The sequence below is a fragment of the Oenanthe melanoleuca genome, chromosome 22, assembly GCF_029582105.1.
Source record: "Oenanthe melanoleuca isolate GR-GAL-2019-014 chromosome 22, OMel1.0, whole genome shotgun sequence".
In the NCBI taxonomy this organism is placed as follows: Eukaryota; Metazoa; Chordata; class Aves; order Passeriformes; family Muscicapidae; genus Oenanthe; species Oenanthe melanoleuca.
In genome coordinates, this window is record NC_079355.1 from 4777219 (window position 1) to 4803085 (window position 25867).

At 61.1% G+C, this 25867-nt stretch overlaps 1 protein-coding gene across 4 annotated transcripts; it reads left to right on the forward strand.

Annotated features, from left to right (window-relative positions):
• The first annotated feature begins 265 nt into the window (after positions 1-265).
• Positions 266-25731, forward strand: FGFR1 (fibroblast growth factor receptor 1). Of its 4 annotated transcripts, none has more exons than XM_056508749.1 (18): positions 266-512; positions 6320-6516; positions 13715-13978; positions 14940-15023; positions 15349-15524; positions 16523-16646; positions 17711-17901; positions 19303-19447; positions 20706-20908; positions 21591-21736; positions 21935-22056; positions 22156-22266; positions 22370-22560; positions 22676-22798; positions 22911-22981; positions 23233-23370; positions 23805-23910; positions 24000-25731. In XM_056508749.1, the coding sequence occupies exons 2-18, from the start codon at positions 6426-6428 to the stop codon at positions 24174-24176; spliced, it is 2463 nt and encodes an 820-aa protein (XP_056364724.1). In that variant the 5' UTR covers positions 266-512; positions 6320-6425; the 3' UTR covers positions 24177-25731. The 4 variants fall into 4 exon arrangements, with proteins under 4 accessions (XP_056364724.1, XP_056364725.1, XP_056364726.1 ...); XM_056508750.1 differs by having other exon boundaries at positions 20706-20902; XM_056508751.1 differs by lacking the exon at positions 13715-13978 and having other exon boundaries at positions 267-512.
• Positions 25732-25867: the final 136 nt, after the last annotated feature.

Below are 25867 nucleotides of genomic sequence, written 5' to 3' on the forward strand. Positions count from 1 at the left end.
CCCTGCTGTCAGCAAGAGGAACAGGGCAGGAGTGAAGAAGTGAGGGGAGCATCACGGCCAGCATCCCTGCGCTGCACAAAACCCCGGGGAGACGTCTGGAATCCCAATGCAGAGAGGCCACCAGGGTCTCCGGGGCGGGGGGGCGGTCCGGCCGTGACTACAAGCCCCATCAGGCCGCTGAGGAGGAGGAGGAAGGCGGAGGAGGAGCCGCGGCGCTCGGCGGGGCGGTGCGGGAGCGGCTCAGTTCGGCGGCGGCGGGCGCTCGGCGGGACGCGGCGGGCGGGCAGCGGCAGCGGCGGCGTCGGGGCGGCCGCGCCTTCGGGAGCGCGTCCGGCAGCCGCTCCGGGAGCGCCTCCCGCCGCCTCCGCCGGCCGGCCCGCGCCGGGGCTGCCATGGGGCGGCCGCTGTGAGCGCGGCGGCGGCGGGGCTGCGCCTCTCGCCCCGGCCGGGGCTCCCCTCCATTGTTCCCGGAGCGGCGGCACCGCGCCGCCGCCGCCGCCCGCGGGGCTCCGGTGAGTAACGGCCGCCGCTTTCCCGGGGGGGGGCGGCACCGGGACCGGGACCGCGGGGCGCCGCTTTGTGCTCCGCGGGGCTGGCACGGGGCTCGGTCGGAGCACGGGGCTCGATCGGGAACGGGGCTCGGTCGGGGCCGAACCCCCCCAAGGTGCCTGGGGCGGCTCGACGGCGGCACCGGCGCGGGGGGAGCTCCGCTTTGAGGGACGCGGGGCTTTGCGGACAGCGGGGCGGTGCGGTGTGCGGTGTGCGGTGTACCGGGCAGTCCGGTCCGGTGTGCGGGGCTCGGGGGCCTAGGGGCCGCTCCCGGGATGCAGCCGCTGGGCGGGCAGCACTTTCGGAAGGTGGCGCGTCCGACCCCGTCCGTCGGCCGAACCGGGACTGGAATCCACTCCCCACTCACCGTCCCGACCCCGAAACCCCTCCCGGCCGCGGGGGAGCCTGGCGGGAATCGGGGATCGTTTTCCGAGTGGCTGCCTGGCCACCATTCCCGAAAAGTACCTGAGCGGGAGCCTTGCGGCTTCCAGAAAAAAAATGGAGAAGGAGTTGGATCTGGTTGTGCTTCAGTTTTGGGATCCCGGGGTGGTCAGCGGGAATAGAGGCGCTGGAATAACGCCGTCCCAGAGCTGGTGCTTCCCTTTGTGTGTGCACGCTGGAGCGGCTCCGGGAGCTCCCTCATCCTAGCGCCGTGCCGGGCTCCCGGAGCCGCCGCATCCAGCGCCGTGCCGGGCTCCGGGAGCTCCCTCGTCCCAGCGCTGTGCCGGGCTCCCGGAGCCGCTCATCAGCCCGCGGCGGTGCCGGCAGTGCCGGGGGACGGCGGCGACACCTGCGAGGTGCGGTGCCACTCGGCACCCGCGGGAATCGATTGCAGAGGGATTCGGTTGTGGTTTTTGTGGGTTCTGGGGCCGGGGACGGAGCGGAGCCTGTCCGTGTTGGGGTGGCCCAAGGAGCTGCCTCGCCGTCTCTCCCTGCCCGGAGTGCTGAGTTACTGCCCGGTCCTGGCTCACGCCTGGCCGGAGCAGCTCCCTCCCCGGCAATGTTTGAACCCGAACAGTTCAGTGAACCCAGCGGCTCTCGGTCGGGCTTGGATGGAGGCTGCCAGGAGCCGGCCGGAGGGAGCCTGGGGCTGTGCCCCGGGGGAGGTGAAGGTTTGGCCCGGCTGCAGCTCTCTGGATGCCAGCACAGAGGAGCGGGGCGCAGGGACAGCCCCCCCGCTCTGCCCGGGCCCGCAGCCCCCTGCTCTGGCTAGCAGCCATCTTCCCCACTCAGGAGCACTTCCTCCCTTAATCCCTGTGCTGGCTGGCATGCACTGCTGCCTTTTCCTTGTGTTGCTCCGAGGGGATTATAATAAATCGCCCCTGCCCCGGCAGGGTGCAGGCACGAGTGGTGCCGGGGTGAAGGCAGCATCGTCTGGGCTGTTCCGCACACCAGGTGCCTGTCCTGGCCGGGTCACTTTAAATCACACAGTGAGCTGGAGCTCTCTCTTTATTCACCCACCTGAAAACATAACCTGAGCCAGGAGCCGTATTGTCTCCAGCCCCAGCTGGAACCCACCCAAGTCCTGGCCGCTGGAAGTGGCCACTCCCAGATGCTCATCCCGTCCTGAAAATCCAGCTTTCTGCCCCTTTGGGGACCTTCTGCTTCTGGGCATGATGGAGGGTCCTTCTCCTCCTGATAGCTTTCTTTGGAGGAGTGCAATGTAGTGAAAACCCCTCCCAGGCTGGGTAATGGGCCTCTGTCCCTTCCAGGGGATACCAAGCTGTGGTTGTGTCCCAGTGTCCCTATCCTTGACCAGTCTTCTCCCAAAGCAGTTGGGGGGACCGCCCCAGTACAGATTTTCGGGTACCAATGGTTGTTCTGTAGATGTGAAAATCAAGTCTTCAGGTAGGGAGGGATCTCTGAGTGTGAGGATGCTTCTAGAACTGAGATGGTTTTATGGAGATCTGTGGGTGAGGCTGAGCCTTCCCCTGTCCTTCCTGCCCCATGTCCCAGGCTCTCCCACCACTGGATGCCTGCCCACAGCTCAGTGCTGGAGATGCCCCTGGCAGCCCTAAGTGCTGGCGGCCAGCTGGGAAGGGTTAATATGCTCTGTATGCTGCACAGTTGGATATTTATTTTTCCAAGCATGTGTCTGCTTTAAGCATTACAGTTTTTTGCTACAGCTCCATGTGCAGTTGTGTTTGCTTTTTATTTCAGCAAATACTTGGTTCCTGACCTGAGCCACAGGTTGGAGCACGGAGTACTGGGCAAGGGGAAGGCTTTGCTCCTGTCACCCATGGATTGTGCCTTTGGCATGTCCTTCTTCCCCAAGGGCAGCTGGAGGGCTGCTTTTGTTGTGCCTCAGAGGAAAAGGAGTCTCTTTTCATGTGCTTTGGAGGTGGGGGTCATCTGTGTCTGGTTGCAGTCACACCTCCCCTCTAGAGGGACAGGGACTGTGCCTGGTTGGGGACAGTCACCTAGCTCAGGCTTCTGCTGCTGTGCAGACCCAGGAGTTGAGCTCAGACTCTTCTCCTTGTTGAATTTGGCCTGTCCCCATTATTTTCCTGTCTGCTTTGCCATCTCTGCCCCAACAAGGAGGCAGAGGAAGGAACCAGAGCCCCCCATCCCCACCAGGCCTGTGGCAGCAGCCACCCCCCATCACATCCAGCAGCATGGGCACACAGGGGTCATGTTGGGGCTCTCCTGCAAGTGTCACAGTATTACAGGGCTCCCACCCTGCCTGGACACCCTGCTCCAGCACCAGGTCCTGCCTTTGGCATCTGGGATGCATTCCAGAGATGAGCCACAGGAAGGGAAGGGGCTTCCCCACTCAGCACCACTCAGCTCAGAACCATGGGTGCATCTGCTGTCCAAGTGAGCCGGTCCTGTCTGTGCCACGTCCCTGGGACAGCTCAGCCCTGTGACTCAGGGGTGTGGGAGATGCAAGGAGTGAAAGTTCAGCCCTCAGGGTCCCTGAGGACAGTGGGGGGACAAGGTGCACAAGACTCCTCATGGCCATAGTGGTGGGCAAAGGCAGTGTGAGAACATCTTCCCTGGGACACAGGAGCGTGTGCCCCTGGAGGGTGCACGGATGGGCACAGGGCTGTCCATCACCACTCCAGAATAGCTCCGTGGGTGTAATGGCTGGTGGTAATTGCAGTTCTGGAGGCAGGTCTCTGAGGGGCACTTGGCCCTGGCTCCTCTCTAACTGCTTCCGTTTTTAGTTGTTTGAATCCGCCCCGGAGCAGTAAATTGCAGTGTGCTGGGGCCATGGGAGTGGGGATGGTGCCCAGTGCCTGACAGGAGCCAGAGACCCACCCTGCCCAAGCTGCCATCCTCCAGAGCAAATGGTTTCCTGTTGGGATTTCTATAAAAGCTGGATAAACACAGAGAAGAGCCATGCTGTTGTTTGCACAGGTAGGAGCTCTCTCCCCATTTCCTTGCCTCCTTCCCGTGTGGACACCAAGGAGTCATGAGGGCAGGTGTCTCGGGGTTCCCCAGCCTCCCCTTTTCCCTTGGGAAGGAGGAAAAGGTCTGTGCTACCTCTCCAGCACCTGTGAGCACTGAGATTCTCTGGGGTGCTGCTGGACCTGTCCAGGAGGAGCAGTCAGGACGTGTCCCTGTCCTGCTGCCCTCCAGCAAAGCCACAGTTGCTGTTCTCCCTCACTGCCCTGGGTACTGATGGTCTCTGAGTGCTCTTCCTGGGTCCTGGCACCCTTCCCTCTGTTCCTCCCTCCCAGTGACCCTCGAGCCACGGGACAGCTCTGTGCTGCCGAGCCATCCCTACGCCATGGAAATATCCTGCTGTCAAGACCCTGAATCAGCTGGACGGCGCCTGCTCCGAGGTGTATCTGGAGAAGGGCTCTGCTGAGCCTGAGCCAGCACTGACTCATTTTTCAGGAACTGGAGGCACTGGGCTCTCCTCCATCCCTCCATCCCTCCCCTCAGCGCGGGGCTGGCTCGGGAGGCCCACGCAGACGCTCCGCATTAGGGCATGTTCCGGGGAGCATGTGCTGTCCATAAACAAAGCCACTGAGAGAGAGAAAATAATTTCCAGAAATACCAAAGACTTTTTTTTTTTTTACCCCCCCTCAAAGAATTCCACCTCCCCTTTCCAAACCCTGATAAATCCTGAACATTCAATCACTTATTTCCAAGCACTACCCAGTGCCTGGAAGCGCTGGTGTTGGAGATAACACCAGCGTTTGCTGGGTGCCCTTTTCCCTGCCCCACTCCTTTTGTCAATAGTTTGGGTCCCAAATATTCCTGTGCTAGCCAGAGCCAGAGCAGTTGGGCAGGAAGGAGGCAGCTGGAACCCCCACAGCTACAGCTGAGCTGGGCTCCTGTTGGGTGCAGAGGCTCTTTGGAAGATCTAAACCCTTTGGGGCTTGTGGCTGCTCAGCCCATCCCTGGGGAAGAGCCCCACTCTGGGCACAGGTAGCGTGGGGTCTCACACTGGAGTGGGAGAGGAGAGGCTGGAGCTGCATAGATGGAGTGCGTGGGGAGGATGAGTAGCGGTTTATTACTCACTACGATTATTACTCACTGTTTTTAACAAGTGTGTACTTCATCCCGACGCCTTTGGGCGAGGGGAAGCGCCCGTTCCCGCGGCAGGTTGGGAACAGCACGCGGCGCGGTACAGGAGCCGGGTGAGCTTGGGACGCTGGCAGGGGCTGTGGGCTCTGCAGGCACAGCTGCACCCCAGGAGGGAAGGGTCTGTGGGGTGGTGTCCTTGTGGCTGTGCACAGCTCCTGGCCGGGGCTGTGCTGTTGTGCAATGGCTGGGCAGGATCTCACCCCGCAGGCGATGGCCAACGATGGCCAGCACCAGGAGCTTGTCCCTGGCCCTGCCGAGGTGCAGATGTGGCGCGGGGGTGGAGACGGGGCTTGTTCCCATTCACTCGGCTCCGAGCAGTTGGCTGGGGGCGGCTGGGCTCGGGCTCCAGCCTTCCCCTGGAACGTGTCTTGGAAGAGTTCCATGCTCCTGGCACGGAGAGAAGGAGGGATGGTCAGAGGAAAGGCGGATTGAGGGCCGTGGAGGGCACACCCCCACAGCATCCTGAGACAGGATCAGGCTCTGCTGGGCCTCCCTGTGCCAGAACCCAGCTCTGGAGCTGCCCAGCATGGAGCAGTCCCCTGGGAAGGGATGGGGACCTGAGGGGAAGGGAGTGCAGGAGACCCAGCGTGAGAGCTGGCAGGGACCAGAGCGAGCTGCAGAATTGGCCGTGGATGCTGGGGGATTTCTCCCCACACAGCCACTTCAAAAACAGCTGTTGGTGGAAAGAGATGGGCTGCAGCTGGCTGACCCTCTGGCTCCAGAAAGGCCTCTCCATGGGGGTGCCCCGTGGATCCCCTAGGGAATGGAGGGGGTTGGAGTTTGCAGTGAGAGCTGCATTGCTGGAGGTGGCACAAACAACGTCAGATTCTGCTCTGGATAAGGGATTTCCCTTAGTGAAGCCATGGTCAGCAACACCTGACAAAGTGCAGGAAGAGGAGAGCAGGAAACTCCCTTTCTTTAACTGACGTTAATATTTCTCTCATCATTCTGGGAAATCTTGCTGCGTTTGGTTCTGCTTCGCCAGCGTTTCACTCTTGACACATCAGCGCTTTTACACAGGGAAACATAACTATTCCAGTCAGTGCCAGGTCGTGTCAGGCTGCCCAGGGGTCTGTAGGGACCTTGCCACCGCAGTCTGGGGCATCCCTCTGTCCAGGGCCATCCTGCTGGGCTGGATGGGAGGCACATCGCCAGTGACAGCGAATGCAGCCGTGCTGGGTGTGGGATGGGGGAGCTGGCCCTGCCCTGACTCTGCTCTCCTCCTCCACAGCTTGTCGGGGCTGCCAGCCCTGCGGAGCCGCCCCTGCGCCCGCCCGGGGTCCCCATGGAGTGGCAGTTGTGGAGCCCAGTCGCCGAGCAGTAGCTGCAGCAGTGGGATGTTTACCTGGCGGTGCCTCATCCTTTGGGCTGTGCTGGTCGCAGCCGCGCTCTCCGCTGCCCGGCCGGCCCCCACCCTGCCCGACCAAGGTAAGAGCACAGCGTTCCTCCTTTGTGTTCCCCTGGGCTGGGTGTGCTCCAGCCCTGGGGCCACCAGCATGTCCCCAGTGCCACCTGTGGTGTCACCCGGCTGCCTGGGAGCTGGTGCCTCTGGGGACATGGCACGTGTTGTCCCCCAGAGTGGTTTGGGCGCAGAAGTTGGTATGGGGCTGCAGCAGTGCCTGGGGACATTTTAAACCTGGAGAAAAATTGTGGCAAACCCTGACCTGGTGGCTTGGAGGATACAGAGCCCTGGGGGCTGTGTCCCCCTCTGGGGTCACTCTGTGTGACAGCACTTGATGGTCTGTAACCCAGGATGTGCGTGAGGCTTGGCCCCACTGGGGTGATCCTGGGCTTGGCTGGTGGGGATGCAGGTTTGGATGCAGGGTACTGGTTCAGCTCTTGGCAGCTGGCAGTGCCAGGGATGGATGTACCCCACAGAAACCCTCGGGATGCTCCAGTGTTGCTTCCAGCTGGGAATGCCCAAGGTTCAAAGCCAGGGCTGGCTCAGGTGATTTGTGCAGTCCCCATCTCTGCTCCCCTGGGGCTGGGAGCGCAGCTCCTGACCAGGACATCCCTCCCCTGTTATCACTGTCCCCCAGGAGCAGTGCAGGGCTGGTGGCAGTGGCCAGGGGTGCTCCTGGCTCAGGTGGGGGCACCCCAAGGCTCAGGGATAGGCCAAATGTGTCGCCTAGCCCTGGGCAGAGGTGGCCCTGGCGGAGAGCCCTGCTGGGGCACGTCAGAGCCTTGGCCTCGGCGAGGCAGAGAATAACCAGAGCCGGCAGCGGCGCGCGGGACCTCGGCTCCTTTTGGTTCTAATTACCCAAGAATGTCTGGTCTGTGGGCACTGCTCTGCTGTTTAAGACTTGCTCCCCCTTCCCCCTTCCTCCCAGCAGAGGCCTGAGAGGCAGATTGCTGGTGTGGCCAGTGTGGGCATGACGCTGCGTACTGCCCCGGGGTCCCCTCGGGGCTCAGGGTGGCAGCTGGCGAGTGGCAGGTGACCCCTGTGCGGCTGTCCCAGCCCCTGTGGGAGATGCTTGGGTGATGCTGTTGGCACCTCTGACTGGAGGTGCCCTGCAGGTACCCTGGTCACACCCTGTGAGGTGACACCCAGGACGTGTGTGGTCCCTGGGGAGCTGCAGCTCCGGAGAGGAGCCCGGGCAGAGCTGCACTCACAGGAGCCACAGCTGAGATTTTTCCACTGCCGTGCCTGCTCCCCGCATCTGTAAACAATGCGGTTGATAGTGGTAAACATGTTTTTCTCAGGAGATTGCTCTTCCTGGAAGAGGTTTCCTGGCAGTGTTTGGGTAAGGATGGCTCTGTGCTGCTGGGAGAGCACCACCTGCAGCCCCAGCTCTGGCTGTGGCACTGGGAAAGGTGTTGAGGGGTTCAGGCTGAGGGGAGCTGATGGAGCACAGGCAGATTTTGGGGTGCCTGAGGAGCCCTGCAGCCCCTGGAGGGTTTGGGAGCAGCGTCAGGCAGTGGCAGTGGAGGAGGAGAGGTTGGAGAGGAGGGAGCTGGTTCCTCGCCAGCCTCATGCCAGGGCTAACAATAACCTCTGGAAACGTTTCGCGACACGGTTCTCACCAGGGCAGCCCAATTAGTGCCACAGCAGGAGCCCGGCTGGGGCAGAATCCGTCCCTTGGCTCGGGAGCTGACTGGTGGGAACAAAATGTTCCCAGCAGGACATGTGGGATGGGAAGTGCCAGTGCTGGGCCAGGACCTGCAGCTAGGGCTGAGCCACCAGCATCTCTCAGAGGCAGCTTCTGACCTGCCCCAGTGGTTTTTGGGGTCCCAGGGGGTGGAGGTGGAGTTCAGCTCCCTTGTTGGGAGCCATCGTGTCCTGGAGGCCAAGGTCTCTGTCCTTCCCCCATGGCTCATGAGTGTCCCCCCATCACCCTGGGGGCAGCAGCAGCCACACTCGGTCCCCTCCGTGCTGGAGGCAGCAGCTTGCCTGGACTTTGTTCTGGATGTTTATGGGGTTTCAGTTTACTCCCAGTTCTGAGGCAGCTAAGCTCCCTTCTCAGGGAGGAGTAATCCCCCGCGGCCGGCCAGCGGCCTGGCCTCATGGGGGGGTTCAGCTCTGGCCCCCTCTCCTTGTGGTGTGGGAGGGAGCTCTGCTCGTCAGGGCCTCCCTCCCGGTACCAAAAAATCTGGAGCAAATAAAATATTAACAGGCACTTACTGCATTTTATAGTTACCTAAATTTGGAGGTGGTGAAAAAACCCTGGTTAAGGGGAAAGCCAAGAAATTTCCATGCGCAGCCTCTGTCCCTCCCTTGCACAAAGCCGCTCTTTGTCTCCAGGTTAAATAGAAACCTGCAGAAAATTGCCAAGATTTTTTTTTCCCCTCTCTCCTTGTCTGCCATTGTCCCAGCCGCTGCTCAGGCATCTCCTCACAGGGGGCTGCGCTGGCCCCGCAGGGGTGCCGAGTGGCCGAGCAGATTTTCGTGGGGAGTTGGGTCCTGGAGAAGGGGGGGTCCTGCCTTGGGCAGCTGTTTTTGGGACACGCTGAGCCCCAAACAGCCCCAGTGCAGCAGATACCTCCCCAGGGGTGTGTTTGCACTCCAAAGCACGGGGGGCTCGGCTGCAACCCCCTCCCCGTGGGGCAGGGGCCGAGGGCTGCTGCCCCATTTCCCAGGGCTGCCCAGCTGGTCGCAGGCTTAGCCCCCCCTCCCCGGCCATCTGCAGGGGCCCTGGCTCCCGGGGCTTTGTTGTCCCCAGCTCCTCCAGGGGGTCTTTGCCCTGGGCTCTGCAGGAGCCAAAAGGCCGGGGCAGGCAGTGTGCTCAGCCCAGGTGGCTTGGGCAAGCCCAGCATCGCCGCAAGGGATCCCCACCAGAGTCTTCGCCTTGTCTCCCCTGCTCCCCAGGGCACTGCTGACCCTCAGCTCTGTCCCCTCCCCGTTTCCCTGCTGTCCAGTCCCTCTGTGGTTTTGCAGCTCTAGGTGTCACCCACCCCGTGCCCCGGGGAGCCCCAGGGGATCCCGTTTGGAGGAGCTGACTCCTCGCTGGAGCCCCACAAGCAGCCCAGGGATTCCCTTCCAAGCCTGCAGCCTCCTGTTCTTGTGCTGTTGATGGCAGCAGCCCAGGAGTGTTCCTGGAACTCGGGGGGCTCAGCAGCACCCCCAGACCCCGCTGCTGTGAGACATGGCTGTGTCCTTCAGGGCATCACATCCCCCGCCAGCCGGGCCGGCTTTGTTCCCACTCGGATGCTGTCACTCCGGCCCTTAATTGAGGAGGAAAAAAAGAAATACGAGTCTTTGGGAAAGACAGCCGTACTCTGCCGGAGCTTGGGCTGTGGAGCTGCCCCGGGGGGAGCAGAGGGGTCCCCGAGGGTCTGCGGGGTGTGGAGCCCACTGAGGCTGTGCAGGAGGGAGCCGAGCAGAGGAATGGGCACAGCTCCGGCAGTGAGCCAGGGCCAGGCAGAGCCAGCCAAAACCTGCCCGGACTGGGGTGTTCTGTCTCCCGTACCCCAGTGTGCGGTGTGTCCGTGCCTCCAGGGCTCTGAGCTGCTGCGAGCTCCGAGCATGGCCGGGGGGCACAGGGGGAAAGGGGTGGGTTTGTCCGGACAGCTCTGTAAACTCCCAAGGCGCCTGTTAATTAAGTGCTGCTTCATTTGCAGCGCAGGCTGGGAAAGCGGGAGCGCCCGGAGCGGGGACATCAATCACCTGTCCCTGCGGAGGGAGAATCCGGGCACCGCAGGGTTTGGAGGGGCTGGCTGGGACAGAGGAGCTGGGGGAGCCCTGAGTGTGCCCTGAACCCGTGATGCTCCTCTGGCACCTCCCTGCTGGTGCTTTCTCCGGAGATCCAGGGATGTGCCCGGCTCGGTCCCTCGGGACATGCCCCCAGCACAGCCCGGGCTGGGGGACACGGCAGGGTGAGGAGCTTTTTAAATCAAAAAGAAGCCAATCCTCACGTCCCGGTGAGCGCTTCCTGTTGGGATTAGTGGGGCTGCCGGGCATGTGTGTGCTTTTTCTTCAGGAAATACCTTCGGAAAGCCCCGCTGGGGTCTCCAGGGCAACCGGCGCCTGCGGCTCCGCGCCCCCCGCCCGCATTGTCCCCGCGCCGCTTTGTTGGCCCCTTTATTGCCATCGTCACCATCACCATGGCCAGCACAGGATTGGCCAGCAGAGCCATGGCCAGCCCAGCCACGGCCAGCACAGCCACGGCCAGCACAGCCGTGGCCAGCACAGCCATGGCCAGCACAGCCATGGCCAGCACAGGATTGGCCAGCAGAGCCATGGCCAGCACAGCCATGGCCAGCACAGGATTGTCCAGCACAGCCACGGCCAGCACAGCCGTGGCCAGCACAGCCATGGCCAGCACAGCCATGGCCAGCACAGGATTGGCCAGCAGAGCCATGGCCAGCACAGCCATGGCCAGCACAGGATTGTCCAGCACAGCCACGGTCAGCACAGCCACGGCCAGCACAGCCATGGCCAGCACAGCCGTGGTCAGCACAGCCATGGCCAGCACAGCCACGGCCAGCACAGCCGTGGTCAGCACAGCCATGGCCAGCACAGCATGGCCAGTACAGCCACAGCCAGCACAGCCACGGCCAGCACAGCCACAGCCAGCACAGTCACAGCCAGCACAGCCATAGCCAGCACAGCCATGGCCAGCACAGCCCTGGCCAGCACAGCCATAGCCAGCACAGCCATGGCCAGCACAGCCACGGCCAGCACAGCCACAGACCTCTGCCTGTTGGGAAGGGGCCCTCCTGAACCTGGAGTGCTGCTTCCTCAAGCCCTGGCATCAGGCTGGGGTCTCCTGAAATTTCCCCTCCTCCAAAGACCTTTTCCACGCCCTGGCTGCCTCTCCACATTGCACAGGTGCTGGGGGAGCTCGAGGTTCCCCTGCAGGGTGATTCTGTTCCAGAGGGAACTTTGCTGATGCATGGGAAGGGGCAGAGCCGGGAGCCAGATGAGAGCAGATGTGGCTGCAGCGCTGGATTTGTGCTGCTTTGGGGTTTCATGGCTGTTTGTTGTCCCCTGACCTTGCCCTGTGTGAGGAGGGAGCCGGGACAGGCAGGAGGAGGTGGCGTTACCCAGTCCGGGGTGTGCAGACGGACAGGATATGGGTGTCACTGCTGCTTTGTGAGCCTGCCAAGATGCCTGTGACCAGTCACTTGAAACACAAATCAGAGCTCTGAGAAGTGCCCATCCTGTGGGAGAAAATCAGGGGAAAACAGGATTGCAAAGCAAGATCTTTCTCCACCACCAGAGGAGCTTCCATTGGTCTTCATCTTCCACACAAAAATGTTTTGTAACCTCTCATGGATGAACTGGAGCCCTGGCGTTGGAATTACAGCAACTGAGGAAAGGGAATTCTTCCCACTGTTTTCCTTCAAGTGCTGAGCAAAAGAAAGAGGAGAAACTGGAGCTGCTCATGAATGTTTTTCCAATGAAGCTTCTCATCAGTCCAAGGCAAAGAGAAGTGGCCAGAAAGTGAAGTGCAGGTCACGGTGTGGTGAATCAGAGTTCTGGAGAGCCGAGGTTTCATTTTTGGCTGGACAGAGTGGCTGTTGGCTGTGCTGCCTGGCTCCTCTCTGGGGTGTTTGGGTCCAATAGAGACCCTGGGCCACTCTTCAGCCACTGGCCCAGGGCGAGCTGCTCTGTGGCTCTTCAGGCACAGGTGCAGAGCGGGGAGCACAGGTTGTTCTTGTCTGGCTCATTGGGCACCCAGAAATCCTGGGGAGCTACAGATCAGCTGAAGCTTGAACATCTCCTGGCTGTTTCTGCTGGGTTTATTGGGATTTTCCAGAGCAGTCTCTTGCCCCTGAGAGCAACATCTGCAGCAGTGCCCTGTGTCCCTTCGTGCTGCTCGCACAGCATCCTGATGGCATCCAGCTGGCCAGGAACAGCCACACACATCCCTGGGGAGGAGACAGAGGCCAAGGGGAGCCTGAAGAGTTGGGCTCTGGAGCTGTGCCCACCAACCTGTAGAGCTCAGTCTAGGATTATGATTACACTGCATCCACCCACATCACCAGGAGCCTCTGCAGAGCTGGAGCAGCCTGGACCCTTCCTCGGGCTGTGGAATTTGAAGAGGTGATTTGAGACCTGGCATCTTCCCCAAGCCTGGGACCGGGAGAGCTGCTCGTGCACCACCCACTGTGGAGGGCAGGACTTGAGGACAGAGCGCTGGAGATTCAGGGCTGGGAGAAATGGGATGGTATCACAGCAGGATGGAGAGGAAGGATCCTTGTGCTGCTCACAAACATCACCTGGGGGAGCTGAGCTCCCTGCCTGGCAGTGCTGTGGATGGGAGCACCGTGGCCAGCCCTGTCCCCCTTTGCTCCCTGCCTTCTGTCCTGCTGCAGCCCCAGCCCTGCCCTCTCCTCCCTGCAGCGCCGTGCTCTAACCAGGGCGGGGGTCCTGGTGGCATGAGGACCCTGGCCCGCTTTGCTGGCTGCCTGCTTGTGGTGGTGGGATCCTGAGAGCCCTGTGGGGCAGCAGAGCCATGCAGGGATTTAGGATGCTCCTGGGAGAGGCTGGATCCTGCCACGCAGCAGCACTGAGTTGTCACAGGTTTCTCCCCCATTTGGAGCCCCTGCCCTGCCACACTCCATAAGAGCTGAGAAGGGTGAGGGCTTTGGAGCTGTGGGCACCGAGGGGTCCTGCTGTGCAGGGAAGCACCTGGGGCTGCTTGGGGAGCTCACAGCCTCTGCTCTGCCTCTCCTCTGCTCTGCTGCTGCCATGGGCTCTGTCCCTAGGGTCTGGGTTCCTGTGCTGAGAGGGAATATCCCAGCGGTGGGAATATCCCAGCAGTGGGAATATCCCAGCAATGGGAATATCCCAGCGGTGGGAATATCCCAGCAGTGGGAATATCCCAGCGGTGGGAATATCCCAACAGTAGAAATATCCCAGCAGTGGGAATATCCCAACAATGGAAATATCCCAGCAGTGGGAATATCCCAGCAGAGGGAATATCCCAGCAGAGGAAATATCCCAGCAGAGGGAATATCCCAGCAGAGGGAATATCCCAGCAGAGGGAATATCCCAGCGGTGGGAATATCCCAGCAGAGGGAATATTCCCAGCAGAGGGAATATCCCCAGCAGAGGGAATATCCCAGCAGTGCATGTTGCCTCATTAACCAGGCTGCAGCAGCAGCAGCAGCTGCATGGTTTTACTTTGGTCTCTATTCCTTTTCTCCTTTTTTTCCTCCTTCTCTCCCCTAATTCCTCCAGCTCTGCCCAAAGCAAAAATCGAAGTGGAGTCGTACTCAGCGCACCCCGGTGAGCTGCTCCAGCTGCGCTGCCGGCTGCGGGACGACGTGCAGAGCATCAGCTGGGTGCGGGACGGGGTGCAGCTGGCTGAGAACAACCGCACCCGCATCACGGGCGAGGAGGTGGAGCTCAGGGACGTGGGGCCCGGGGACTCGGGGCTCTACGCCTGCATGACCAACAGCCCCTCGGGCAGCGAGACCACCTTCTTCAGCGTGAACGTCTCAGGTTTGTGACAGCAGGGAGGGGATGGCCAGGGGCCAGGCTGTGGAACGAGGAGCAGCTGGCTCTGCGCACCTGTGTGCACATCTGCACACCTGTGCACACATCTGCACACCTGAGCACACCTGTGTGCACATCTGCACACCTGTGCACACATCTGCACATCTGAGCACACCTGTGCATACATCTGCACACCTGTGTGCACATCTGCACATCTGAGCACACCTGTGCACTATTCTGTACACATGTGTGCACATCTGCACATCTGATCACACCTGAGCACACATCTGCACACCTGAGCATACCTGTGCACACATCTGCACACCTGTGCACACCTGAGCACACCCTTGCACACACACTGGCCACACTTGGTGAGTTTGGGGCTGTCCTGAAGTTCTCAGGTGCCCAGGGCAGTGTCCCATGTGCTGCTGTGACCTCCTGGCTGCTGCCGTGCAGGGAGAAGCAGCCAGGGATCATCTCAGGTTGATCTGCAGGGCTGCCCCAGGAGGGGCTTGTGCTGGATGGCAGCTGTGTTGATGCAGTGAGGCTGGAGAGGGAGGAAGGCTCGAGCTGGGGACGTGTGTGTGTTTGTGGAGTCTTGGCTGCCACCCCAGGGGTGTTGGTGGCACCAGACACGGGGTGAGGAGCTTTGAAGTCACCTCTGACAGCAAATCTCTTCACTGGGCTCTGCCAGCCCTGGCTGTGCTAGGGATTGTGCAGAGGATTTCCCTGGGGTCCCCCAGCCCTGGCTGTGTTGGGGATTTTGCAGAGGATTTCCCTGGGGTCCCCCAGCCCTGGCTGTGCTGGGGATTGTGCAGAGGATTTCCCTGTGATCCCCCAGCCCCTGCCAGGCATCAGCACCGCCCTGCCCTCCTGCCCCACTGGGCACAGCCCCACCACGCACCCAGCCAGCCACAAAGCTGCCCTCTCACTCAGACACTCAGCAGGGCTGTCCCTTCTCCTGCAGATGCTCTCCCCTCCGCAGAGGATGATGATGATGAAGATGACTCCTCGTCGGAGGAGAAGGAGGCTGATAACACCAAGCCAAACCGTAAGTTCTGGGTTTGCCCTGGGGCCAGGCAGGGGGAGGCTGGGCACACCCAGGGCTGGGGCAGGTGGCCCAGGGCTCCTAGCCCTGGCTAGCACAGCTGCATTGGGGCCAGCCCTGCTGCAGCCCCGTGAGCTGAGCGTGCACCCCACGAGGAGAGGCTGCTGTGACTCGTGGGCAGTGCCCTGTGTCCCAGAGCTGCCCTCCTGCTTCAGCCAGCCTTGGCTGCTGGCCTCCCTCCTGATTGCTGCTCTGGGCATCCCTGGGGTCACTCCAGGAGCAGGAGGCTGCGGGTTTGGCCGTGCTGAGCCCTCCCTCTGCTCCCCAGAGGCCATCGCTCCGTACTGGACCTATCCCGAGAAGATGGAGAAGAAGCTCCACGCTGTCCCCGCTGCCAAAACAGTGAAATTCAAATGTCCATCGAGCGGGACACCCAACCCCACACTGCGCTGGCTGAAGAATGGCAAAGAGTTCAAACCTGACCATCGCATTGGGGGCTACAAGGTATGGGGCTGGGCCCTGGGAACAGCCCCTGGTTCTGCTCCTGTAGGGCTGGGGGCTCCTGGGGAGCAGCCCCTGGCTCTGCTCCTGCAGGGCTGGGGGCTCCTGGGGAGGGGGAGCACTGCCAAGGGGCTCTGTGGCTGGAGAGGCACCAAGCCCCCAGCCACACACCACAGCAGGGCAGATGGGCCCCTGTGACGTGGAGCTGCCCTACAGCAGTGACCTGCTTCTGGGTCATGTTTGTACCAGCTCAGCCCGGGGGGAGGGGGCTTGTGAGGGGCCAGGAGGAGGCAGCCTGGCTCGGCCACCTCCGCCTAATCCCGTGCCAAGGACAGGGGCCCGGGCAGGGACAGGGGTCTGGGCAAGGAGAGGGGTCTGGGCATCCTCAGGGCCTGGGCAAAGGCAGGGGTCTGGGCAGGGCTGGCTTTTGGAGAGCCTCCTGGTGCCCTGTGGCCAGAGGAACTGGACAGTGACCTTCGCTGCAGAGCCACTGAGACTGTCCCAGAGGAGATGCTTTGGGTCAGCAGCACCCACAGATGCCCTGTGTGCAGGACACTCAGGCTGCGCCTGCCCACTGACCAGCACGGGGCTCCACTGATCAGCACAGGGCTCCAATGACCAGCACAGGGCTCCTGCCCACTGACCAGCACGAGGCTCCACTGACCAGCACAGGGCTCCTGCCCACTGACCAGCACTGGCCATGGGGAGCAGTGGGGCTCTGAAGCCCAGGGCCAGCCAGGGAAGCAGCTCTTGCAGGAGGAACAATGCTGTGTGTTCCCTCCCCACCCAGACAGGGTTGTCCCCACACACCAGGCAAGGCTGACAACATCTGCTGCACAATTGGCTTCATGTCCCTCCTGGGACAGCTGGGAGCAATTACAGCCCCTCTGAAGGGCAGGGGCAAGGTGACCTCAAAGGGAGATTTATGTACCAGGGGTTGAGCCAGGCCTGACATGAGCAGGACCTGTGTGTGCTGCACTAAGTGTCTCTGTGCTCCCCAGGTCCGCCAGGCAACCTGGAGCATCATCATGGACTCGGTGGTGCCATCTGATAAGGGCAACTACACCTGCATCGTGGAGAACAAGTACGGCAGCATCAACCACACCTACCAGCTGGATGTCGTGGGTGAGCACCGCAGGGCTGGGGGCTTTGCCCTGTCCCGTCCCCCTCAGCCTTCCCAGGCAGCTGCACCCTGTGAGATGGGGGCGTGTGCTCCCAGGGAAGGGGCTCAGCCACTGTCCCCGCGGCCACCTCCCATCCCCGCGGCCACCTCCCATCCCCATGGCCACCTCCCATCCCCGTGGCCTCCCACCCCAGTGTGCACATTTGCAGCAGAGCCAGCCAGGCAGAACGTTCACCCCACCCTGTTCTGGGGATTTTTAATTGTGGTGAAAATAATTTCATAGACCAGACAGAAACTTTTTCTAATCGCCTTATTAGCCATAATTCCCAGCTGGGAAGGCTGGTCTGAACAGTTCCACATGTGGAGCTGCTCTAAATGCCAGTAAATGAACCATTAAAAATGTGATTTAATTTGATTACACTGAGCAAACTGAAGGGAACAATCAGAGAGGTGAACAAAGGGGTTTGTTAATGCTGACTCACCACAGTGGCAGCCACTTTGTTAAGGGCCAGGGCCCTCCATAGGTTTGTTTGACCTCTGACCCTGCCCAATAGGTGCCATGTCCCTGTCCTCTCACCGGGATTTCACCTGTCCCCCATCCTGAGTGCTCTCAGCCCATTGCAGGCAGGCTCCTGGGGACGGGGACACTAATGCTGTGTTGGCTGCATTGGTGCCCACCTCAGCCAGGGGCCCTGGGCATGGAGAGCTGCAGGGTGCCCCTGAGGATGACCCCTAGGGCACCCCAAACCCCGTGTGAGGTGCCCCGTGTCCTGGGCGTGGGGGGCTGCAAGGTGCACCCAAGGATGGCCCCCATTGCACCCCAAACCCCGTGTGAGGTGCCCCATGTCCTGGGTATGGAGGGCTGCAGAGTGCAAGGTGACCCCCACTGCACCCCAAACCCCGTGTGAGGTGTCCCATGTCCTGGCCTCCACTGCACCCCAAACCCCGTGTGAGGTGTCCCATGTCCTGGCCTCCACTGCACCCCAAACCCCGTGTGAGGTGTCCCATGTCCTGGCCCCCACTGCACCCCAAACCCCGTGTGAGGTGCCCGTGTCCTGGCCCGCAGAGCGCTCCCCGCACCGGCCCATCCTGCAGGCAGGGCTGCCTGCCAACAAGACAGTGGCCCTGGGCAGCAACGTGGAGTTTGTGTGCAAGGTCTACAGCGACCCTCAGCCCCACATCCAGTGGCTGAAGCACATCGAGGTGAATGGCAGCAAGATCGGCCCCGACAACCTGCCCTACGTGCAGATCCTGAAGGTAAACCACAGGCTGGACCCAGCTTCCCTGTGCCTGGGCAGGAGAGGGCAGCCACGTGGATAGGCCAGAGGAGTCACCTGGGGCTGGGACCAGCAGCCTGCTGGGCAGGGAGCAGGAGCAGGAGCAGGGAGGGCTGTGTGTGCAGCTGTGTGCTGGCTCTGCAGGCCCTGCAGAGCCCTAAGGACACTCACCCCAGGGCTGGGTGGGCAGTCCTGGGCAACCAGCACAGCTCTGGAGCTGGGAGCTGAGCCCTGGATCCTACCACTGGGAGCAGCTTCCTCTGCACCCCAGCAGTGCTACTCAGCTGTGTCAGCCTGGGTGGCATTTAAAGATCCCAGCCTGTTGTGTGATGCCATGCAGCCATCCCCAGCTGTTCTGACCACTGGGAAGCAGGGGGAGCGGGGTTACACCCCATTCCTGCCTGCTCTGTCCTCCTGTGACTGTGTGCAGCCCCATCCCCATGAGGGGAGCAGCCCTGCGCTGGCAGAGCAGTGCCAGCCCTCGGGATCCTGGGCACATCCATCCTGTGACTCCATGTCGTTGGTCTGTTCCAGCACTCGGGGATTAATAGCTCTGATGCGGAGGTGCTGACCCTGTACAATGTGACAGAGGCCGAGAGCGGGGAGTATGTTTGTAAGGTTTCCAATTATATTGGCGAGGCCAGCCAGTCTGCGTGGCTCACAGTCACCAGGCCTCTGGCCACAGGTAAAGGAAGAATGCCTGGCGGTGGAAAACAAAACTCTGGGCTCTCTTGGTTCTGCTATTTCTGGTGCAACAACCATGGAAAAATACCTGGCGGGGCCAGCTGTGCTCTGTGTGTGTGTGTCCCAGTGTCTGTCCTGTGTGCTTCTCTCCCAGTCATGCAGACACCAAAGCTGCCTAGGTACCTGAACCTGGATCTCTGAGGGTGCACTTAGACTGGCACAGTGCTGCATCCCCTGTTGTGCTGCCCTCCCATCTCCATCCTGTCCCCACCCTCTCGTCTCTGTGCAGTGTCTGTGCTGCCATCCCCATTCTCTCATCTCCACTCTTCCATCTCCGAGCTCCCAGCCCTGTCCCTGTGCCCCGCTCCCTGTGTCAGCTGCTCCCAGCCCTGTGCCTGTGCCGCCTCTCTGTGTCACGAGCCAGCCAGCCCTGCCTGGGCTGATTTCTCCATGCAGCCCATCACCAGCATGTTTGGATGGGCAGGAGGCTCCATGTGGTGAAGGGTTTTTAACCAGCATCTCCCTCGGTCTGTGGGATGAGTGGTCATCCCAAGGGTCTCTAGCAGGTCTGCAGTGGTCTCTGTCTGCTCCCCGGGGGTCTGGCAAATGAGACTGGGCTCTCCCTCCTCTCTGGCCTCCTCCCAGAAGATCTCATGTCGTTTGCTTCTCCGTTTTTTGCTTCCATTTTTCCTTCCAGACGGCTGGCGTTAACACGACAGACAAAGAAATGGAAGTGCTTCACTTAAGGAATGTCTCATTTGAGGATGCTGGGGAGTATACATGTTTGGCGGGTAATTCTATTGGGATCTCCCATCACTCTGCATGGTTGACAGTTCTTGAAGGTATATAATCCTCTTCCTTTCCTCCCTCCTTTCCACTGTATGCATTGTGGTCCGGGAGAGAGCATTCCCCACCCTCTTGGAGTGGGTCATTCTGGGTGCTGTGGGGCTGCCCTGCAGCTGGAGCACCATGGGGCAGTGCCCCCAGCTCTGTGCCCCCTCCACCCCAATTGGGGTCTGTCCCTGCTCTCTCCCTGGCCCAGGCAATGCATACCTGGGGAATTTAACCAGGGGCTGCTCCACTGCAATGTGAAGGACAGTCCTGCACCCCCAGGCCAGGCCAGGCCAGGCCAGCACTGCTGCTCAGGGGGCACCAGGGGAGTTTGGGGTGCTGGCAGCACTACCCTGCTGCCTGCCAGGGCCTGGCCTTGCCCTGCAGTGCAGGACTGTCCAGGGCTGTGTGTGCTTGCCCTGTGGGGATGGCTGCCCTGTCCCCATTGATGCTGCTCCTCAGTATCAATGTGTGGGCCAAAGCCTGATAACAGCTCTGGGAAAGCTTTTGGGGTGCTATGTGCTCGCTGCTTTCCAGCCAAAACTTTCCCAGTTATCAGCCCCTGCTTTGTCAGCCGGGTGTGCTCAGAGGTGCCTCGGGACTCTTCAGCTCCCTCTCACGCCTCTCTCTGAGGCTCTGCTCTTTGGGGGTGTCAGGCTGGGGGTGCAGAAGGTGCAGTCACAGCCCCACCCTGCTGGATTCACCACAGACCTGAGCTCTGCATGGCTCCAGCACCACCTCTGCCCCCACAGAGGGTCTGTGGGTCCCTGCTCCCCCCCAGCCAGGTCTTTGCCACTGGAGTGCCACTGGCTGCTCTGTTCCGAGCTCTCCCCAGTCATTACCAGTAAGGCCTGGACTCCCACAGCCTGGACCCCAAATTCCATCACACATAACTCCAGATCCTGAGGGACTGCAGCTCCCAAGTGTGGGCAGAGCAGAGCAGCTGGGACAGAGACCTGTCCCCAGAGGTGTCCATGGTGCCACATCCCTGTGGGGTGACTCAGGCCCTGTCCCCCCCCACTTCTTGCCTGTCCCAGCTGACCCCATCCCACACTGGGCCACTTGCAGAGGTGGCAAAGGCATTGCTTGGCCATGGGGATGATGAGCTGGGGGCTGCTTGCAATGCCTTCCCTGCAAGGGTGGGTGGGCAGCCCCCAGCCCCTGCTGCACCCACGTCCCCAGTGAACTTGGGGAGGAGCTAGGGGCTCCCCAGTGCCATTCCCTGGGGCCTGGGAGGTGCTAACAAACACCCTGTTCACGCCGACCCAGCTATTGAGGACACCCCAGCCATGATGACATCTCCCTTCTACCTGGAGATCATCATCTACTGCATCGGAGCCTTCCTCATCTCCTGCATGGTGGTGACCATCATCATCTACAAGCTGAAGAGCACCACCAAGAAGACAGACTTCAACAGCCAGCTGGCCGTGCACAAGCTGGCCAAGAGCATCCCCTTGCGCAGACAGGTAACAGAAAGTAGAGAGGGGGTTTGTTTGCACCTACTGCCTCACCTGGAGCCCAGCCCTTCCCAGGGATGTGGGGGAGGAGGATGGAACCATGGGGACCATCTCACCCTGCTGCAAGTGCCACCCACTCCAGCCTGTGCCCAGCAGTGGCACGGGATGGGGACTGTCCAGGCTGTGCCTCTGGTGGCAGCACAGTGAGCAGGGTGGGGAGGGGGCTGCACTGCTCCCCCCACCCCCCTTGACGAGGCTTATGAGGAGAACCAGGAGGATTTACAACAGTGCAAGGTTTGAGCAGAGCGTGGTGCACACTGAGGACATGGGAGAGCTCCCAGGCTGTGCATTTTGGGCTACAGCATGATGGAGATGAATTAAAAATTCCATAGAGGGGTCAGAACACGGGCAGGGTGGGCAGGGGGCTGCAGGCAGGGCCCATCACCAAGGCTCCCATCACCATCTGCTACTCGGGAGCGGCAGGCACTGCAGGAAGGTAACCCACAGGAGGGTGACCCAGGGAAAGGTAACCCAGGGGACGGTAACCCACGGGAGGGTAACCCAGGGGAACATGACCCACAGGAGGGTAACCCAGGGAAAGGTGACCCACAGGAAGGTAACCCACGGGAGGGTAACCCAGAGGAAGGTGACCCACAGGAAGGTAACCCACGGGAGGGTAACCCACGGCCCCCTGCAGGTGTCGGCCGACTCCAGCTCCTCCATGAACTCGGGCGTGATGCTGGTGCGGCCCTCGCGCCTCTCCTCCAGCGGCACCCCCATGCTGGCCGGGGTCTCTGAGTACGAGCTACCTGAGGACCCACGCTGGGAGCTGCCCCGGGACAGGTGAGCTCTGATCCTGTTGGGAACTGGGGGAGGGTGGGAGCTGCCCTGGGACAGGTGAGCTCTGATCCTGTTGGGAGCTGGGGGAGGGTGGGAGCTGCCCTGGGACAGGTGAGCTCCAGCCCTGCTGGGAGCTGGGTGGGGATGGTGCTACTGCTGCTGCTGCTGGGACCAACCTGCATCGGGGTGTTCTCCCACCAGGCTGATCCTGGGCAAGCCTCTGGGAGAAGGGTGCTTCGGGCAGGTGGTGCTGGCAGAAGCCATCGGCCTCGACAAGGACAAGCCCAACCGAGTGACCAAGGTGGCGGTGAAGATGCTCAAGTGTAAGTGGCAGCAGGAAGGATGGTGCAGACGTGATGCCACAGCCCTGGCTGGGGTCTGCAACCCAACCTGGCACCCCCTAACTGCTGCCTTCACTCCAGCCGACGCCACAGAGAAGGACTTGTCTGACCTCATCTCTGAGATGGAGATGATGAAGATGATTGGCAAGCACAAGAACATCATCAACCTGCTGGGAGCCTGCACGCAGGATGGTGAGGGTGCATCAGTGGGGAGGGTGTCCCCTGTGCCACCCCTGCAGCTGCTGGGAGGGGCTGGCCTGGCTGTGTGCAGCCTCTCATCACAGCACTCCCCCAGGACCCCTGTATGTGATCGTGGAATATGCCAGCAAGGGCAACCTGCGGGAGTACCTGCAGGCACGGCGCCCCCCGGGCATGGAGTACTGCTACAACCCCGCCCGCGCCCCCGAGGAGCAGCTCTCCTTCAAGGACCTGGTCTCCTGCGCCTACCAGGTGGCACGGGGCATGGAGTACCTGGCCTCCAAGAAGGTGAGGAGCTGCAGGAGGCTAGGTGGGAGGGGGAGCTGGGCCTGGGGCGTGCAGCCTTCCCCCCGTGGTGGGGAGCCATGGCTTGGGGTGCAGCTGACAGCCCTTGCCCGGGCAGTGCATCCACAGGGACCTGGCAGCCAGGAACGTGCTGGTGACAGAGGACAACGTGATGAAGATCGCCGACTTCGGGCTGGCCCGGGACATCCACCACATCGATTACTACAAGAAAACCACAAATGTGAGTGGTGTCTGGGGGTTTTGTGGGCTGGGAGTGCCACAGCCTATGCTGGGCTCACCCTGCCCCAGGCTCCCTCACAGCCCTGGAGCCACTGTGGGGTTCTGTGTCCCAGGGTCGCCTGCCAGTGAAGTGGATGGCTCCTGAGGCTCTCTTTGACCGAATCTACACCCACCAGAGTGACGTGTGAGTAGGGCCTGCTGGGGACATGAATGCATGGGATTCATCCTGAATTACTGAAATTGCAATTGGTGTCAGCCAACCAAATATTTTTAATCCAAATTGTGTTGGGTGCTGGGACTCATTAATCCTGCAAAGTGAATCGAAGCTGTGGGTGGTTGTTCCTCCCAGCAAACCAGTCACTGCACCCAAACTGGGGCCCAGTGGGGTGTCAGCAGCCCGGAGCTGGTGCCCCAGCATCTGCCCTGTGTTCCCAGGTGGTCCTTTGGGGTGCTGCTGTGGGAGATTTTCACGCTGGGTGGGTCACCCTACCCTGGTGTGCCCGTTGAGGAGCTCTTCAAGCTGCTGAAGGAAGGTCACAGGATGGACAAGCCCAGCAACTGCACCAATGAGCTGTGAGTGCAGTGCTAGGATGGGGAAGAGGGGTTTGAAGTCTCTGAGTGCCATTGCTGGGCCCAGAACACGGGCGGGGGGGCGTGGAGTGGAGGGTGATAGGCAGGTGTTTGGAGTTACAGTCCCAGCAGTTCCCAGCCCTGCAGAACCACCAGATTTGCATAATCAGCATCTCCCCGGACAGAAGGGAATCCCCAGTACAGGGACCAGCCCAGACTGTGTCCATCCTCCTCCCCAAACAGCCCCTGCTCATGAGGGCAGGCAGGAGGGTTTCCCTTCCTTCCCCAGGGGATTACCCTCAATCCCTGCAGGATAATTCCTTTCACTGCCAGCCTGGGCACAGGGACACGTTCCTGGTGCTTCTCTGCTGCTGTGGGTGGGGTGCCCAGGTCCTGCCCCGGGCTGAGCCCCCCCCTGCCCTGCCCTGCCCTGGCAGGTACATGATGATGCGGGATTGCTGGCACGCCGTCCCTTCCCAGAGACCCACCTTCAAGCAGCTGGTGGAAGACCTGGACAGGATCGTGGCCATGACCTCCAACCAGGTAGGAGAGGTGGCCCTGGTGGCTCTGAGGTGCTCCCTGGGGGCTGCCCAGTGCCCTGCTGAGCCCAGCCCGGGGTCTGTCCCCCTTAGGAGTACCTGGACCTGTCCATGCCTCTGGATCAGTATTCCCCCGGCTTCCCTGACACGCGCAGCTCCACCTGCTCGTCAGGAGAGGACTCTGTGTTCTCCCACGACCCGCTCCCGGACGAGCCGTGCCTTCCCAAGCTCCCCGCTCAGCACAGCAGTGGAGGACTGAAGCGGCACTGAGGGTGGCACTGCCAGGGTGGCACTGCCAGGGTGCCGTGCCGTACTGTGCCACACCGTGCCCGTGGACACTGCCTGCCAGCCTGGCTGTGCTGAGCTGTGGCAGGAAGGGCTCAGAGACATCTGTAGCATCTCACCTAACCAAAACCACCCAAAGCACCTCCTGCCAGCTTCTCCTGCCAGCTCTGCACAGCCCAAAGGGTTCAGCTCCCGTGTTTTTATGGCATTTCCTCCTTCCGTTTTTAAACCTCCTCTCCATGAATTCTGTGCTTGAGTATTCCCACTTGGCTGAGCTGAAATCCTCTCCCGTGGGCAGTGCATGGCCAAAGAGCCAGCCTGGCATCTGGGGATGGCACATCCTGGGATGGCACAGGGAGCCAGGCTGGTCTGCCAGGTAGAGAACCTGAGAGGCAGGAGCTGCACCAGGGGGAGCCTTGGTGTGCTGGGAGCCTCACCGGTGTGCCAGGACCCTCCTTGGTGTGCCAGGACCCTCGTGGTGTGGGGCTCCCTCTCTGCCCAGGATGCCCCAGGCTGGCCCTGCAGTCCCCCAGGGCCAGCAGCCGTGGGCTTTGCTGAGCCACACCAGGCACATCCAGGGCAGGAGCCCTGCACTGCTCAGAGGTGACTGAACCCACCTGTGCTAAACCCAGAGTCCCGTGTACATAACGAAAAATATGTATAAATATGAATATATATTTACATGTCTTTTTAAAAAGGGTTGTTACCAGAGATATACCAGTTTGGTAGGAAGGTACTAGTGGCTGGTAGATATCAGTTGCTATAAAAAAAAAAAAAGTCATATATTTTGCTATTTTTGCTGGTTTTATTTTTTTAAATTATGTTCTAAACCTATTTCAGTTTAGGTCCCTCGATAAGAATTGCTGCTGCTGCTTCAGTTTTATATGGGGTTGTATTAAACAATAATAATAATGCGTCGATGCCTTTTGGGAATCCGCTGTCATGACGTGCCTGGCCTCGCCCCGGCGCCCCCCCTGCTCCTCCCGGCTCCGGCAGGGCTGGGGCCGCTCGGTGCCGTGTGTGGGGTCAGGGCATCCTGTAGGATGGTGGGTCACGCTGGGCTCGGTGTCCCCAGCCTGGCTCAGTGTTTCCAGCCCGGCTTGGTGCCTCCGGTGCAGCCCCGGTGTTTCCAGCTTGGCTCGGTGCCAGCTCGGTGCCAGCCCCAGTGCCCACAGCCAAGCTCGGTGCCTCCAGCTCGGCTCGGTACCTCCAGCCCAGCTCGATGCCCTCAGCCTGGCTCGGTGCCAGCCCCGCTCCCCGGGCAGTGCCAGTGCCCGTGCCCGTGCCCGTGCCTTACCGGGGGGCAGCCCCCCGCCGTGCCCGTCCGTGCTCCCGGGCTGTCCCGCTGCCGGAGCTCTGCCCCACCCAGCCCGCACCTGCTCTCACCTGGATCCCCTCCCTCCCTCCCTGCCACGTGCTGGAGCCAGGCCGCTGTTACTTGAAAAGTTTATTTTGCCTTTGTATGGAGAAATATTATTTGTTGTAAACTCTTCTGTAATGAATCTGGAATTCTTGTAATTATTAAAGACTTTAACCACGACTCTGCCACCCAGGGCCCATCGCTGGGGGGGCGATGGGGAGGGGGCTGCTCGGGCTCTGGGGGCTCAAGCAGCAGCTTGGGAAGATGATGCTCGGGGAGCAGCCACGATGGCAGCTGGTTTTGTGGGAATTCTGTT